Source organism: Theropithecus gelada, chromosome 2, assembly GCF_003255815.1.
Source record: "Theropithecus gelada isolate Dixy chromosome 2, Tgel_1.0, whole genome shotgun sequence".
NCBI lineage: Eukaryota > Metazoa > Chordata > Mammalia > Primates > Cercopithecidae > Theropithecus > Theropithecus gelada.
Genome location: NC_037669.1, coordinates 161493626 through 161510034, shown reverse-complemented (window position 1 = coordinate 161510034; position 16409 = coordinate 161493626). Strand labels below are relative to the sequence as shown.

At 36.8% G+C, this 16409-nt stretch overlaps 1 protein-coding gene across 1 annotated transcript in view; it reads left to right on the top strand.

Annotated features, from left to right (window-relative positions):
* The window catches only part of COL6A5 (collagen type VI alpha 5 chain), a 94651-nt gene extending 78857 nt beyond the window's left edge, over window positions 1-15794 (top strand). Inside the window, exons 37-40 of the mRNA XM_025376711.1 lie at window positions 7543-8229; window positions 9617-9713; window positions 10414-10658; window positions 15766-15794. Of these exons, the coding sequence (XP_025232496.1) occupies window positions 7543-8229; window positions 9617-9713; window positions 10414-10658; window positions 15766-15794 (1058 nt within the window). The remainder of the gene's footprint in view (window positions 1-7542; window positions 8230-9616; window positions 9714-10413; window positions 10659-15765) is intronic.
* The last annotated feature ends 615 nt before the right edge of the window (window positions 15795-16409 follow it).

Genomic DNA, 16409 nt, shown 5'->3' with positions numbered 1-16409 from the left:
AAAGTGGCATGCTTTGGGGAATCAACATTCATTCCATGCAGGACACCTTTCAAAGTATTGCATACACAGTATCACTTGACTGATGAACAATGAATGAGGAATAATAGTAATCACAGAAGCTACTGCTTATTGAGGGCAACCATGGGCCAGCCACCATATAAGCACTTTATAGACATGATTTTATTTAATCTTTATTAAATTAAATCTATCATTTCCTTTTACAAATGAAGACACTGATGTAAAGGTTAAGAACTTCATACAAATTCATGTAGACTGTGAGTGGCAGAGCCAGGATTCAAAAACATGACCATCAACACACAAACACGGACTTTTAGCAACGTATGCCATGTTGCTTGGTGTTGGTCATTTCTGCATTTACAAATGAGGAGATATATCCGATGGCCAAATTTGAGTATAAACTAAATCACTAAATCATGTAATCATAGTTTTTGTGGCACAATTCTATTTTTAAATTTAAATTAAAAAAAAAAAACCTTCTTATAAACTCATCCGGAGGCATGGAGCACAGAATAAATAACTCCATTTAAACCAACCTGCCATGTCCTAGGTCATTTGGGTGTAAATGACTCCTAAGACATGCATTGCCTTTTCTCAGTGTGCTGGTCCCTTTCTGCAGACTACTGTTTCAGAGTAGGAAATGACCCACAAGACTCACTCTTATCATCTAAATGCCACCTAGAAAAGTCTAGGCCAAAAAGACATGAATTATAAGTCTTTGGAGAAAAGGATGAAATCTATTTTAAGACAGTCATCCCTACTTATTCAGGTAAATGAGGGACAAGGACTTCAAACAGCAAAACAAGAGAATTTTTAATATGTCTACATTTCCCTTAGGCATAAAATCAATGACATCCATCAGACACATACGTATTTGTGCCTGCCTCCTTTGTTGCCCCAACTCGTGCCTTTAGAACTTGACCAGTGACTTTACCAGACAGGAGGGGTGATGGGCCTAGGCTGGCAGTGATAAGTGGAGAGGTGTATGAATGATTGCCTACTCCTTGAAGTTAAGCATGTGTCAACACAACAGAATGAGAGTTCTCATTTCTGAAAGCATCTGTACACTTGTGCATGTGTGTGTAAATTAGACCAGCTGACTTTGCTTTTTTCAGTAGAAGTCCCGGTTTGGATAATATACTGTCATGGGAAGGATTTTCAGATGCCTGAGACTTTTCTTTGTTTCTTTCTAAAAATTATATTTGTGGAGTAATTAGGATATGCAAAGCATGGTGCAAACTTTAATTTTCTCAAAAACCTTTTAAGGTTGTGGTATATTATTACATATTTTTAAGGTAATGAAACTGAGGCGTGGAGAAAACTCAGGGTCACAAAGTTAACAAATGACAGAGGCAGGACTCAAACTCTGAATATTCTGCTGATAATCACTGTTCTACAATGCCTAAGAAGAGAAAAATTACAAATTGCATTTAATTCATATGTAGTTGCTTACTTTTGGAAGAAAACATTCTCTGGTGGCTTCAGCCAGAAGGAACAGCCATTGACTGAGAAGCACATTTTTCACACCAGGTCCCAGGGCCTTAAGTGAGCTGGTTGATGAGTCACTTCATGTTTCTGCTAGACTCTCATCTCTAATGACCAGTTCTTCTGAAGGAGCTAGACCAAGCTGGGTTCAAATCCTGCCTCTACCACTTATCAGCCATCCTTTCTTAGCCAACTCATTCACCCTTTCCAAGGCTTGGTTTGCTCATCTGTAAAATGGAAATGATGATTATTCTACCCTCATAGTGCTTCAAGGAAGATTAAATGAAAGAAGACAAGCATAGAGCTGAGCACAAGACCCGAAGCAAACTAAATGCTTGATTAAATACTAAGAAAGTAGAAAAGCCAAAAGAAAGTACTGCTAATCTCATGGGAAATCATAAAAAAAATCAACTTGGAAAATACTAGCTACAGTTCATCTGGACAGAACCTCACACATCAAGTAGCCTCAATTGTACATGTAGCTTGCCTATGAAGAACACATGGTTAATTTTGTCCCCTGAACAAATTTCAAAGCAGGCCACTGGATAACTCATGCATATCTTGAGATTTCCCACAAATGCCATGAAAGGCAGCATAGCATCCTCACAGCATATCTCATCCCAGTCCAGATGGCCCAAGTCCTTCAGAGCCTCCCTTCTCTAAGTTTCCTTTCCAGCCCCGCTTCTCCCTAACGTTACTGGAGCACATCTGGTGTTGTGGCTTGAGTCACTGGCCAAAGTCAGGCTACTGTCTGGGGGTGCTTCCCTGGAAATTCTGCTGAATCCCTAATTCCTTCCAAATCTTGCCCATAGGAAAGTGAGTCAGTTCCCCTTCCTCTGCCATTCTAAGGAAATTCTTTCACAGAGTTGAAGAAGAGAATTTGGCTGGGTTGACATTTCCAGAAAATACACAGCACCATTGTGAGCTGTGGGTATATTTTATCCACACTTCTGCCAGATTATCTTGAAAGAAAATATTTTTGAAGACCTTGTCTCCCTAAGTAAGATGAATTATTCTCCAAGTAGAATAATCACACCTTGGGTTTGACTAAATTTTAGAGTTTTCAAGGTACATCATCCACATTTAGCCTCAGAGATTCTCATTCTAGTCCTGTAAGTTGGGAAGGGACCTATTTTTAGACATTTTGTAGATGAAATATACCTCTTTACAAAATAGTTCTGAGGGGTATTTTAGAAAAGGATTGAGATTTTGCTTATTTATAAAGAAAAAACTGGAAAAACAGTAATATTTCTGGTATGGGCTTGCAGAAAAAAATATTTCACTAACATGGTAAGTTAACCCTTTTGCTTCTACTAGAATATTTATGAATCTACTAGAATATTATGAATATCTTTTTCTTTTTCTTTATTTTTAGAGATAGGATTTTGTTCTATTGCCCAGGCTGGAATGCAGTGGTGTGATCACAGCTCAGTGCAGCCTCAAACTTCTGGGTTCAAGCGATCCTCCTGCCTAAGCCTCTCAAGAGTAGCTGAGACTACAGGCACACTCCACCATGCTGGGCTAATTTTTTAAATTTTCTGTAGAGATGGGTCCACTATGTTGCCTAGGCTGATTTTGAACCCCTGGCCTCAAGTGATCCTCCCACCTCAGCCTCCTAAAGTGTTGAGATTACAGGCATGAGCCACCACACCCAGCCATGCTTTTCTTTATGTTTAACAAACTGTGTTGGTTGGCCTTTTTAAAGAAACTGAAATGCTGTAGTTGAAAAACAGAGATCACGGTAACATCACAGGTAATGGTTAGTCAACTCCAAAACTCCAAAAAGGATCACAAACTCCAAAAAGTTTGAAATGTTCATTTAATTAATCTTCACAATTCCTAACACGCTATGGCTGAGAACTCTAGAAGTGTTTTTGGTGGTGATGTGCAAAGAATACAAAATATATGCTGTGGTCTGCACTTCTAGTTTCATGTTTGGTTGTTTAATCAGGGACCTCAATCTTGACCAGAAATTCTAAGAAGAGTTTGCCACTGGGTTCCTGGTGGAGAATAGGAGGCCCATAAATTTCAAACATGCTTCTGCAATGCAAAATCCTGTTCAATTACTATAAATGTATTTAGTGATAAAGGAAGAATGTGGTGTATATATGACCAGTTCTTAGTCCTTTGTAAGAAGGAAAAGAAGCATCTCAAACAAGATGGTCAGTTCTCATCTTTTAGAACTGTCCAAGATGGAGTAAAGTAGTTGGATTTACCTCACAACTGTAATAAACAAAAGAGAAAATGCAAACAAAATATATGAAATAACAACTTTTAAGACACTGGATATTAGGAAATGAAATACAGTAATCTTTAGAGAAGGAAAACAGATGAACGCTACAAGTGCTTCGGCTTATAGCCTTGAGTGCTCTCAGGCCATGGTACAAGAAGAGGGCATTGAGGAGGAGCCCATTGAGCTCCTGGAGCTGAGGAGTCAGAGCTGAGAGAACAGGAGGACCAAGACAGTGAGAGCTGACAGAGTGGGATACCAGAGGGGGATAACTGCACAGAGAGTAAACCCCAGAGGTCTGCAGAGGGTCTGCCTGGGTTATTCAGAAGAGTATTGACAGCACATGCATGTTAAGGAATTACCTGAGACCAGGGAAAGAACCCTCTTAAAATAGTGCCATTTACTCAACAGGATTAGGAATCATGTTTTTTTCCCACCAGCAAGACTGGAAAAGAATATAATTCACATAGTAATGGGGAGAAAACTTAGGAAGGTCTTGGCTCAGCAATAGGAAATAATTAGCTCTGAATTAACCACTGCTTTAGGCTCACCTAGCGAATCATAACAGCAAGATCCAAAAGGATCAAACTCTTTCCATGTATCTTAACTGCCTTCCAGAACTAAGCACATGGATATTTACAAGAATACAAAAGTATTTCACACCTAACAAGGAAAATTTCACAATGTCTCTCATAAGAAGCAGAAATGCACAAAACATAATGAAGAGTATAATCACTCAAAAACAAACCACAACAGACATAGATGTTAGAATTAGCAAAGATATCAAAACAGTCATTGTAACAGTATTCAATATGTTAAAAAGTTAAGTGGAAACATGAAAGGTATAAAAAGATTCCAATAGAATTTGCAGGGTCAAAAACCATTGTGTCTGAGATGAGCCATACACTGAATGGGATAATGGAAGATTAGATTTGGCAAAACAAAAAGATTGGCAAACTTGAAAACATAGCAATAGAAATTCTCCAAAATGAAACATGAAGGAAAAAATATTTAAAAAATGAAAAGAGTATTAGTTAGTTTCAGGATCTTCTCCCAATAATTGATTAAAAAAAAAAAAAAAAGAAAAAGAAAAAATCAGCAGGAATATAGTAGGCTTGAGCAACACTGTCAACTAATTTGGCCTAACTGACATTTGTAGAACACTCCACCAACAGTAGAATATATAATCTTTTCAAGTGCACATGAAACATTTACTAAGATAGACTATGTTGTGGACCATAAAACAATGCTCAACATTTTAAAGGATTCAAGTGATAGCAAATGTGTTCTCTGACCGAAACAGAATTAAATTATAAATCAATAGCAGAAAGATCTTTGAAAACTCCCTAAGTATTTGGAAACTAAATAAAGCACTTTTAAATAGTCTGTGGTCAAAGAATAAATAAAAGGGACATTAGAAAGTATAATATTTGGAAATAAAATAAAATCAATATGCCAGAATTTGAGGTTCCATTTAAGCAGTACTTAGGAGGAAATAAATAGCATTAAATGCCTATATTGACAAAAAAGAAATGTTTCAAATCAATGATCACAACTTCTACCTTAAGAAATCAGAGAAAGAAGAACCAGATAAACCCAAGGCAAGTGGAAGAAAGAAAATAATAAAAATGAAGTGGAATTCAGTGAAATTGAAAAAAGAGAAACAATAAAGTCAATAAACCCAAAAGTTGTTTCTTTGAGAAGATCAATAAAATTGATAAATCTATAATCAAACTCACCAGGAAGAAAGAGAAGACACAACTTCCCAATATCAGAAATGAGAAGGGAGATGTATTCCAAGGATATTAAAAGGATAACCAGGGAATATTATGAACAATCTTTTGTGTATAAGTCAGCTTAGGTAAAATACACAAATTTCTCGCAATGTATAAACTACCAAAGCTTACTCAAGAAGAAGTAACCTAAGTAGCCTTATACCTATTAATGAGATTGAATTTGTAGTTCAAATCTTCCCATAAAGAAAACTCCAGGTATAGATGATTTCACTGGTAAATTCAACTAAAAATTTAAGGAAGAACTAATACCAATTCTATGAAAACTCTTCCAGAACATTAAAGAAAAGGGAATATTTCACAACTCACTTATTTCATTTTATTATTTTTAATTTTTATGAATACATAATAGTTGTACATATTTTTGGGGTACGTGTTATATTTTGATAGAAGCATTCAATGTGTAATGATCAAATCTGGATACCTGGGATATCTGTGAATAAAATGGTGGTTAACAGAAGCTAGGAAGGCTAATAGGGAGGCGGAAATAAAGAAGTGCTGGTTAATGGGCACAAAATACTTATTAGAAGGCATAAGATCTAGTGTTCTCATGGTTAACAATAATTTATTATATACTTTAAAGTTAACACCAGTTAACAATAATTTATTGCATATTTCAGAATAACTAGAAGAGTAGATTTGGAATGTTCCCAACTCATTTTTTGAGGCCAGATTACCCTGATACCAAACCCACACAAAGACATTACATGAAAGGGAAACTACCGACCAACTACAGAACATCGTTCATACGGATGTGAACATAGATGCAAAATTCTAAAGAAAATTTTAGCAAGTTAAATCCAACAATAGATTTTAAAAGAGATAATATGGAATTTATACTGGAAGGCAGGGCCCATTTAGCCATCAAACATTATCTAATAAAACATTTTCACAGTTAATAACTTCACCCATGGTGGTGGGGTATTTTTTTGACATTTTATTTCTATATTAGGTTTATAGTATTAATAAAGGTTGACTCATTTGTTGTTGTGAGAATTAAAATAATGTAAAAGTATCTAATAAAGGGTTGAGTAGAAATGGAGATCAATGGATTTCTGCCAGTTAAAAATCTACTTTTTCTTGATTAGGTTCACAAATTCCCTTCTTTCATAAAACCAAAGAACATTGGCCATCTACTTCCTGTCTTTCCGAGCTGGCATTTCCTGTTGCCGCCTCACCAATCAGCCATCGTTAATATGATTGTAGACAGGCTTCATGATCCCTAAGGCTTAGAGCAGAGCTACTTGAAGTGCTGGTCTGCAGCAAGATAAGAAGCTTGTCTCAGAATATAAATCAAGACAATGTTTTCTTCAAAGAGAAAGTCTTGCTATGAAAATAAATAAATAAATAAATGTCAGCTGAACTAATCAGTGTGCTTAGTAATATAGTTGACTTACATCATGGTGCAAACTCCTTACCTTAAAGTGGGCTGATGAACTGTTTGCAGGCACTTTGAGTACCAGCTTCTTAGAGTATGTCATATCTCACACAGCATTTAGATTCCAAAGTCAGCACTTGTTTATACTTGCTCTCACGACATTGCTGTATGGTATATATTTTTAATACATATATAAAGGTTTTTGTGCTTGTGCCACCAATAAATGTAACTTTAGTATCTATACTTTCTCTTGAGGTCATTATATATAATTAAATTTCATGCAAATGTGTACTCCAAATTTTTTAGCCATGTGGAGTACATTAAAAATGAATGTTTCTCATCTTGCATATTAAAATCGCTGGAGGATAAATCAATCCTTTCACAAAGATCTGAGATAGGATAGCAAATGGGTTTTTTCTTATGTGACAATATGTGTCAAATGGTAATGGCTCTGCATGTGCTATGTGGGTACAGATTTGGAGGGTGCATCTGGGAACAAGCAATGTGATTATTGATGTCTGCCATGAGTATGGAAATGAAGCATGGTAATACCCTTATGCTGTGTATTTGCCATCTATGACTAGGAGCTCCAAACTTATCTTTCATTAAAAAGAATGACTTGAGTTATTCTGTTGCAGGACATGAAAATAATGGCAGAAAAGAAGAACCAGATCATACTAATGAACCTGGAGATGTCTCTCTTCAAGAATATTACATGGATGTGGCTTTCCTTATAGATGCTTCCCAAAGAGTAGGAAGTGATGAGTTTAAGGAAGTAAAAGCTTTTATAACCTCAGTGCTTGATTACTTTCACATCGCCCCTGATCCACTGACCTCCACCTTAGGAGACAGGGTTGCTGTCCTGAGCTACTCTCCCCCAGGCTATATGCCTAACACTGAAGATTGCCCTGTCTACCTGGAATTTGATTTGGTTACTTATAACAGTATACACCAAATGAAACATCATCTCCAAGACTCTCAACAGCTCAATGGAGATGTTTTTATTGGCCATGCCTTGCAGTGGACAATTGACAATGTCTTTGTAGGAACCCCCAATCTAAGGAAAAACAAAGTTATCTTTGTAGTATCTGCTGGCGAAACCAACCAGTTAGACAAAGATGTCTTAAGGAATGTGTCTCTGAGAGCTAAGTGTCAAGGCTACTCCATATTTGTGTTTTCCTTTGGCCCTAAACACAATGACAAAGAATTGGAAGAATTAGCCAGCCACCCTCTGGATCATCACTTGGTCCAACTTGGCCGAACCCACAAGCCAGATTGGAACTATATCATCAAGTTTGTCAAGCCATTTGTCCATTTAATCAGACGTAAGTCATTAATTCTCTGATTGCTTTTGCAATAGATTTAATGTTTCTGTGTACAGTCCATCAGCAGACTTAGTAAAATGATCCTCACTTCAGTTAAGGGTGGTAGAGTATAAGTGAGTAGGAGGCAGTAAAAAATCTCAGAGAAAATTCCCAGATTTTTTGACCATGAGCCTTGCTGCTGCACTGCCAAAGTTTTAGCCAGGAAATCCTCAAATGGATGAAAAGTGCCCTTTAGCCCTAACCTGTGAGTGTTTACTATGTGTCAGGTTCTATAAATTGATTGTGTCATTTAATCTTCAGTGCAGTCCTCAGAGGAAGGTATTTATAACCCAATTTTGTAAGTGAAAAAACTGAGATTCAGAAATGTTAAATAAACTGCTTAAAATCTCACAAGTAATAATTAGTAAATTCTAGACTCAACCCCTCACATTCTGACCCTAGGGCTATGCTCTTGTCTCGTAAATCATACTTTAATTACTAAACCCTTAGCAAGGTGTACTGCTGTAATAAATAATATCGCAGTGACACTGCCCTCCACCTACTCCAAGGACTTCTATTTTGTCTTGTCATTATAAATTAACCTTAGTTCTGACTTGAATTCTTATGAGCCATAGGGACAAATCTCTGAAGCCTCTATTCCAGACAGCTGGCAGGGATTTTTAAGGGTGTCTTTACACAGTGGGGCTTTGAGGGTGGCTGCTCCAGCCTCTGCCCATGTGTTGTGACTTTAGACAAGCATATAGCAGCACATCCAAAACCTTGTAACATCAAACAAATCGTAGCCTGTGCTGGGAATTAGGAATGTGGCAGAGGTTACATTGAATGGTCTCTGCAGCTGCTGCAAGTTTACTAGAGAATCACAAGGATGCGGGTTTTCTGGAATGCATAAAGCCCCAGGGCTTACATAGTTCTCAGGAATCTTGGAATTTAGCGGTTATATTTAGTAGCAAGTAAAAATGTGGCTTCTCCCAACCCCAAGATAAATAGGGCAGACAATTTCAATAGCTAATAGAGTCTTCTCCCAGAACTTAAAGTGTAATTTCAAAAAATAAAAATTAAATAAATAATTTTTTTAAAAAATAAGAGTCTTCTAGAAAGATCTTCCTTTTATAGAGAGAGAAACAAATGATAGGAAGAATTTAGAGATGTCCTTAAATTATATCACAAGTTTGTGATAGAGCATTGGAATTCTTTATTCAATGACTGTATCTTCTTGACTCTGCCAAGAACAAACAATTTCCATGTTAGAGTGTGCCTATTTTGCCAAGTCCGTTATAAAAGTTGTTCTTGAAAACACTGCCAACCATATGAAAAGATGAACTGACTTTGGGTGAGATAATAATGTAGATGGGTAAAATTTAGACTAACCAGCCCACTCTCTCTCCAGGTGCCATCAACAAATATCCCACCAAAGATATGAAAGCCACATGTGTTAACATGACCTCTCCCAACCCAGAGAACGATGGCACAGAAAACACTGTATTGTGAGTTGAGAAATTCCAAGTTTGCATCATACCACAACTGGAAACAGTCCTTAAGAAAACTGTGAAATGAACAGCATTTTAGTTTTCAAGATCCAAGTGTGTGTGTGTGTGTGTGTGTGTGTGTTTTAAATGCTACTTGTTTGTGATGATAGCACAGGTCTGAAATTAATCACAGATAGAACAGGACTTATATTTGAAAGAACTATGTTTCCATTTCTGTTTGTTTTACCAAAAATGCCTCCTATTAGTACCTTATCAGTAACTAGATAACGTAACTCTAATATTGGTTACTGCCAAAACAGAAAACTTATATCAAAGATTCCATGTAACAATTTTAGAGCAGAATAAAAACATAAAAAACAAAACACGACATTTGGCCATTTAGAAAACAAAACACATATGAGGATTGGCAGGAAAGATTCTTTCAAGTTTGATTTTACAAAGTACAACCCTAAGTACTCAATAAAAATTTAATGATAGAAATTATATTGGTTTGGAATTCTAAACTGCAGAGACAAATGTCTAATTTCCCTTCAGAATATTAGAAAATTGCACAAGTCAAATTTCATTCGTGAACTGCACTTGGACTATTCCAATCACATACATAAAATGGGTTCCTCTTATATTATCTGGTATTCACATTTAATCTTTCAGGGGACTTGGCTAACTAATTTTTTATCTCTCTTCTCTATTACTTCAGACTTATTCCTGGGATATATGAAATAGAGACAGAAAATGGTGAGCTGTTTGATGAATTTTATTCCCAGGTGCAACATTTCCTTGTATTAGGGAACAATCATAGTAATGGTTCTGGGACAGCTACTGATTTGATGCAGAAGTTATACCTGCTCTTTTCAACTGAGAAATTGGCAACGAAAGACAAGGAAAAAGCACATTTAGAAGAAATTTCAGCTCTAGTGGTTGATAAACAGCAAGAAAAAGAAGGTAATCTTGAGTACCATAGAGTTGAAGACCCTCAAGTACCTTTGTTTGGATTTTCCCCTGGTGGAAGATGAGCAGTTAGAATTCACTAGGAGAGGCAGAGATGACAGGATGAGGATAAAAGAGGGGCTTATCATCTAAGGATCCAAGGGAGATAAAACTTCAGAAAGGCAAAAAATAGTCTTTGTTGACATATTCAGAATTACAAGCAGGTATAAATGCTTGGTGTGGAGTCAGAAAATTGGGAAGTGGGAGGGACAAGAACAAGGACAGCAGATCCCAAGTAAGCAGGAGCAGCCCTGCATCTTTGTCCAAGATCGGGGTGAGGGGGAACTGTGCAAGGAGCCTCCAGAGTTTTAATATTCGATATCTGCTCTCTCCTTTAGCAACTAGAGCTTTTGTGGTTTGAGATGGAGGCCCCTAGCTGAGCCTCAGCCTCAGTGGGACATGGAGAGGACAAGGCCACCATGGTTCTGAGATCTGTGTGGAGACTGTGGGCAGCTTTATAGGCTGGGTGGGGAAATGGACCTACAGCTAAAAGCAAAATAGGAGATGGACAGCAGGAAGCTATTGGCTCTACGGCAGTGATTCACAGTCCTTTCTGTGTCCCAGAGTCATGTGGGAAATGACTTTAAAATAAATATTCCTGGGTATCTACTAAAGCTGAAAATATGTATATCCAATGACCCAGCAATTTTACTTCATTGTATATACCCAATAGAAATATACATATTAACCAAAAATCATGTAGTAAAATGTTTATAAAAGCAGAATAAAAAAATAAATTTTGGATATTTATATAATAAAATCCCATACAGGGGCATGTATGTATACTTCAAAAAAGTTTATATATATATATACACACACACACACACACACATTTATAAATATAGATATAGTTAAAGCTCTAGATATATATATACACACACACACATACATAAACATATGTATAGTTTTAGATATGGGTATAATTGTAGGTATATCTATATGTAGAGAGAACAAAATCAGCAAAATGATGGAAAATAAGAGAAGTGAATATAGAGAAAATAGGAAAAATACAGACACACAGAGAGAGAAGATAGATATAATAAAAATTAAATATAAGTATATTGAAATATCTGGTTCTCATCAAAATGGAATAAGTTCATTTTTGTTTCAAAATGGAATAAGCCCATATCACTTATCTTTTCCACTGATTACAACTGAAAATTCTGGATGAAATACAAAAAGCAACTACCTGAGGACTCTGAAAAGTAAGCAAAAGCACGTATATTGTGAAGGGGCATGAGTTTCTCATTTTCTTTTCTCTTTTCTTTTGAGGCTTTATGCTGAGGGCAAGTCCAAGTACAGGAACTGTGTGGCAGTGAAGTAGATGGCTGAACCTCCTTAGAAACCCCATCTTTTTGGCCAGAAGAACTAGGAAAAAAGAGGCCCTCTGCATTAAAGACGTCCTACTTTTTTCCCCCTTTTCTCTCATGGGTTTGCCTTGAAGGCAGGCATCAGTTGGCAGCTAAGTGGAAAGCTAGACACTTAAAATTAAAGAGAAACCCTTTCTTTCTTGCTGAAGGCTGAAAGAGTGAGGGTTGTGATCAACTCAGTATACCACTGGAGGCTATTTGAGTAAACAGCAAACTGTTCTCATAAATGCAGAATGTTGGCAAACTGACCCACTGCATATGCCACCCAGAAGGAATGCTGAGGGCAGTCATGCCCCAAAAGCAAGTGTTTCTGTAATTAGGTACATCTGAAGCCTGTTAGTAATGATATGAACCTGCGATCAATTAAGCAGCTGTCCCATCATTACCTCTTCCTCTCTGCTCTTGCTACTCAATAAATACAAAGGGCAGTGGAAGCTCAGGGACTGACTTTGCTCACTAGAAGCAGGGAGCTCTCTTCTTCCCTTGTTCCCCTTCCTTTAAAAGTTTCTTTTGTCTTAAGTTTTCATTTCTACGTTTGTCCCTTTGTTCAGTCTCATAATTATGGTCTCAAGCAGTAACAGTAGGAACTTGTAATGACGGTCTCAAGTAGTAACAGCAGTAACTGTCGTAGTGATGGTCTCAAGTAGTTCTGGCCAGAGAAACTGGAAAAGAAGACCTCGTGGGCCAGCATGTGTGGGTAACCTTAGAGAGAAGAGAGCTGAACAAAGGAACACTCTACTTGTAGTTAGGGGACCTATATAAGTCTCAGGCTCTTCCCTAACCTGTACATGGATAAGAAAGACCCAGAAAGGATAGCAAAGGCCCTAGAAACTAAACTGTGACTGTTACTCACAGATAATCAGACAGCACTTGCATGCTGAACCTGAGATGATTGCCTGCTAAAACAAAAATATTCTACAGAGAATCATAACAGTACTTAGAGTCTAAACAACATAATATTCAAAATGTTCAGGATACAATCCAAAATTATGCAACATACAGAGAACCAGGAGATGTGAACAATTCTTAAAAAAATAAAAAAGACAACCAACAAATGCCAACCTCAAGGTGACTCTAATGTTGCAATGATCAAAGACATTAAAGTAGCTATTCTAAGTATGCTCTATGAGGTAAAGGTAAATAACTTTAAATGAATGGAAAGATAGACATTTTCAAGCAGAGAAATAGAGATCACAAAAAAGAACCCAAAGGAAATTTTAGAAGTAAAAAATACAATATCTAAAATTTTAAAACATTCACTGGATGAGCTTAATAGCAGAGTGATGATGAGAGAAGAAAGAGTCAGTGAAGGCTGAGTGCAGTGGCTCACACCTGTAATTCTGGCACTTTGGGAAGCTGAGGTGGGCAGATCACTTGAGCCCAGGAGTTTAAGACCAGCCTGGGCAACATGGTGAGACCCCATCTCAACAACAACAGCAAATTAGTCAGATGTGGTGTCTTGCACTTGTACATAGTCCCAGCTACTCAGGTGGCTGAGGTGGAATAATTGCTTGAGCCCCAAAGGTCAAGGCTGTAGTGAGCTATGATCATGCTGCTGCACCCCAGTCTAGGCAACAGAGTAAGAACATGTCTCAAAAAAAAAAAAAAAAAAAAAAGAAAGAAAGAAAGAAAGAAAGAAAGAAAAGAAAAGACAAAGAAAAAGAAAAAGAGTCAATGAACTTGAAGAAAGATTAATTATAGAGTTATACAAACTGAAGAGAGAAAAGATTGAGAAAAAGGCAAACTGAACCTTGGAGACTTGTTGAGTATCAGAATGTCTAACATTTGTTTCACTAGAATTCCATAAGGGAAGTAGAAATATTCATGCCAAAAAAAAATATTTTAGGAAACAATGACCAAAAATTCCCCCAAATTGGTGAATTACCCCTAAATTGTTAAAAGATATAAATTTACAGATTTTAACAGCTAAAAAAAAAAAACACAACAACAATTCAGACACATCATAATCAAACTGCTGAAAACCAAGGATAAAGAAAAAAATATTGAAGCAGCTAAGGAAAAACTATGATACAAAATAAGGGAACAACTCAAATGACTGTCGATTTCTCATCAGAAACCACGGAGGCTAGCAGACAGTGGAACAACTTCTTTTTTTTTTCTTTAATGTACTGAAAGAAAAGAACTATGGACACAGAATTTTATATCCAATAAATATATCCCTCTCCCTCTGGAATAAAGACAAAATAAAGGTATTCTCAGGTGAAGGAAAATTAAGAGAACTTGTCACCAGCAGACCTGTTCTAAAGGAGAAATATGTGACAGCCAGGGAGTTGGAGTGAGGTCAAATGACCGGTGACCCAGTGGGCAGGAGACATACTGGGCAGGTGAAATTAAGGAAGGGACACAAATGAGAAATCAAGTGGGTGGTTGAAAGGGAGGAAAGCTGAGTAAGAGAAAGTGGTGAGAACCAGACACAGATTGCCCATGTGAATAGCTGTACTGTCTGTAAGATAATTTCATACCCATGGTTTCATTGGATTCCCTTAAAAACCCTTTGTGGGAGACAGGAATTAATATCCCTAGTATGCAGATGGAGAAACTGAGAGTCAAAGAGGTTTAGTGCCTTGCTAGTGACTCTGTTTTGGTAACTTCTGATTCAGGAAGCTTTACAAACATCTGGAGGAAGGAATAAGGGGTAGATCAGAAACAGAAACAGTGGGTTGAAGAGGAGGTGTATTAGTTTACCTGGACTGCCGTAACAAAGACCATAGACTGGGTGGCTTAAATAACATTGATTTATTTTCTCATGGTTGTGGAGGCTGGAAGACCAAGATCAGGGTGCCAGCCTATAAGGTTCCTGATGAGGGCTCTCTTCCTGGCTTGCAAATAGCTGCCTCCTCTTCTTGTCCTCACATGATAGAAAGAGGATCTTGTTGTCACTTTCTCTTTTTATAAGGGTAACGATTCTGTAAAATCAGGGCTTCACCCTTATGACCTCATTTAACCTTAAATGCCTCCTTAAGGGCCCTGTCTTCAATACAGTCACATGGGGTTAGGGCTTCACTATATAAATTTGTGGGCAAGAGACACATTTCAGTTTATAGCAGGGGATATAATTAAAAATTACTCACAGGAAAGAACCCTGTAAATTGGTGGTTCCCAAACTTGTCTGTACATTAGAATCACCTAGTTATTTTTTTAAAAGTCCAAAGTCTTGCCCACACCCCATATCAATTAAGTTACATTAGAGGTAAGACACAGGCATCAGTTATTTTGTTTTTTTGTTTTGTTTTGTTTTTTGAAGCTCTCAGGTGATTTCAATGTGCATTCAAGTTTGCAAAACACTGCTGTAAATCCTGGTTGAATCATTCCTGTTAGACAGCTTTACATATCTCAAGGTGATTTGCTGCTGAAAATAGTAAGGTTGGTAGAATCAAAAGGATTATCATCAAGTGTGCATTTTTGTTGTTTGTTATTATTCTTCATTATTTTCTCCAAAAGTTTTCTGCATTTTTCTATTGTAATGATATGTTATACATCTAGAAATAGATGATGTCTTTAATTCTTTTTCTTTCAGATCTCTAGCCAACAGCTTGGGTTAGTTATACTTGGCCAGTCCTGCTCCGTGAAGTCAATCTGAACCTCTTCAGAAAATATCAGCTTGACTTTTTCTTGCACTCATGAAAGCTTAGTGACTGGAAATCACTGAGTTGTACTTTATCTTTTTGCAGATAAGGAAATGGAAGCTACAGACATCTGAAGCATCTTACCTAAGAATTCACAGTAATTAATCCAATACTTTCATCATAGTGATTCATACCCTATGTTTATAGAAAATAAGTTTACCTTAAAGTTAGGCCATGAAACAGAAATAATAAAATCTATCTCTGAGTTGTTGAAAAGTTGAAGATGATGCATATAAAGCTCAAAGTACACACTATCCCTGGAATATAATCAACTAGTATTATCCCTATTTGAATTATCTAAGTCTGATCATCTATTTGACAATTAAAAATATAAATCCATTGTATAGAATTATCACTTTATGTTATTTTATTCATCTTTTGTTTTCCTAAAGAGATTGAACTTTCCTTTTCACCTGTCCATTTGTTTGATATTTTCATTATATATTTCTACTTAAAGGACAGATTTTCTGTTTGCTCATTATAAAGTACATTTTCAACAATTTGATGTAGATATTTTTAAGTGGAACTGTATCTTTTTTTCTTTATGCCAAACCCAAGGCTTGTTTCTTAGTCTTTATTTTTCCAGTATCAACTGTAGTGTTTCTCAAAGTTTATGCCCTGGACTAGCCACATCACCATCATCTGGGAACTCATTAGAAATGCAGATTCTTGGATTGTATCCCAGACCT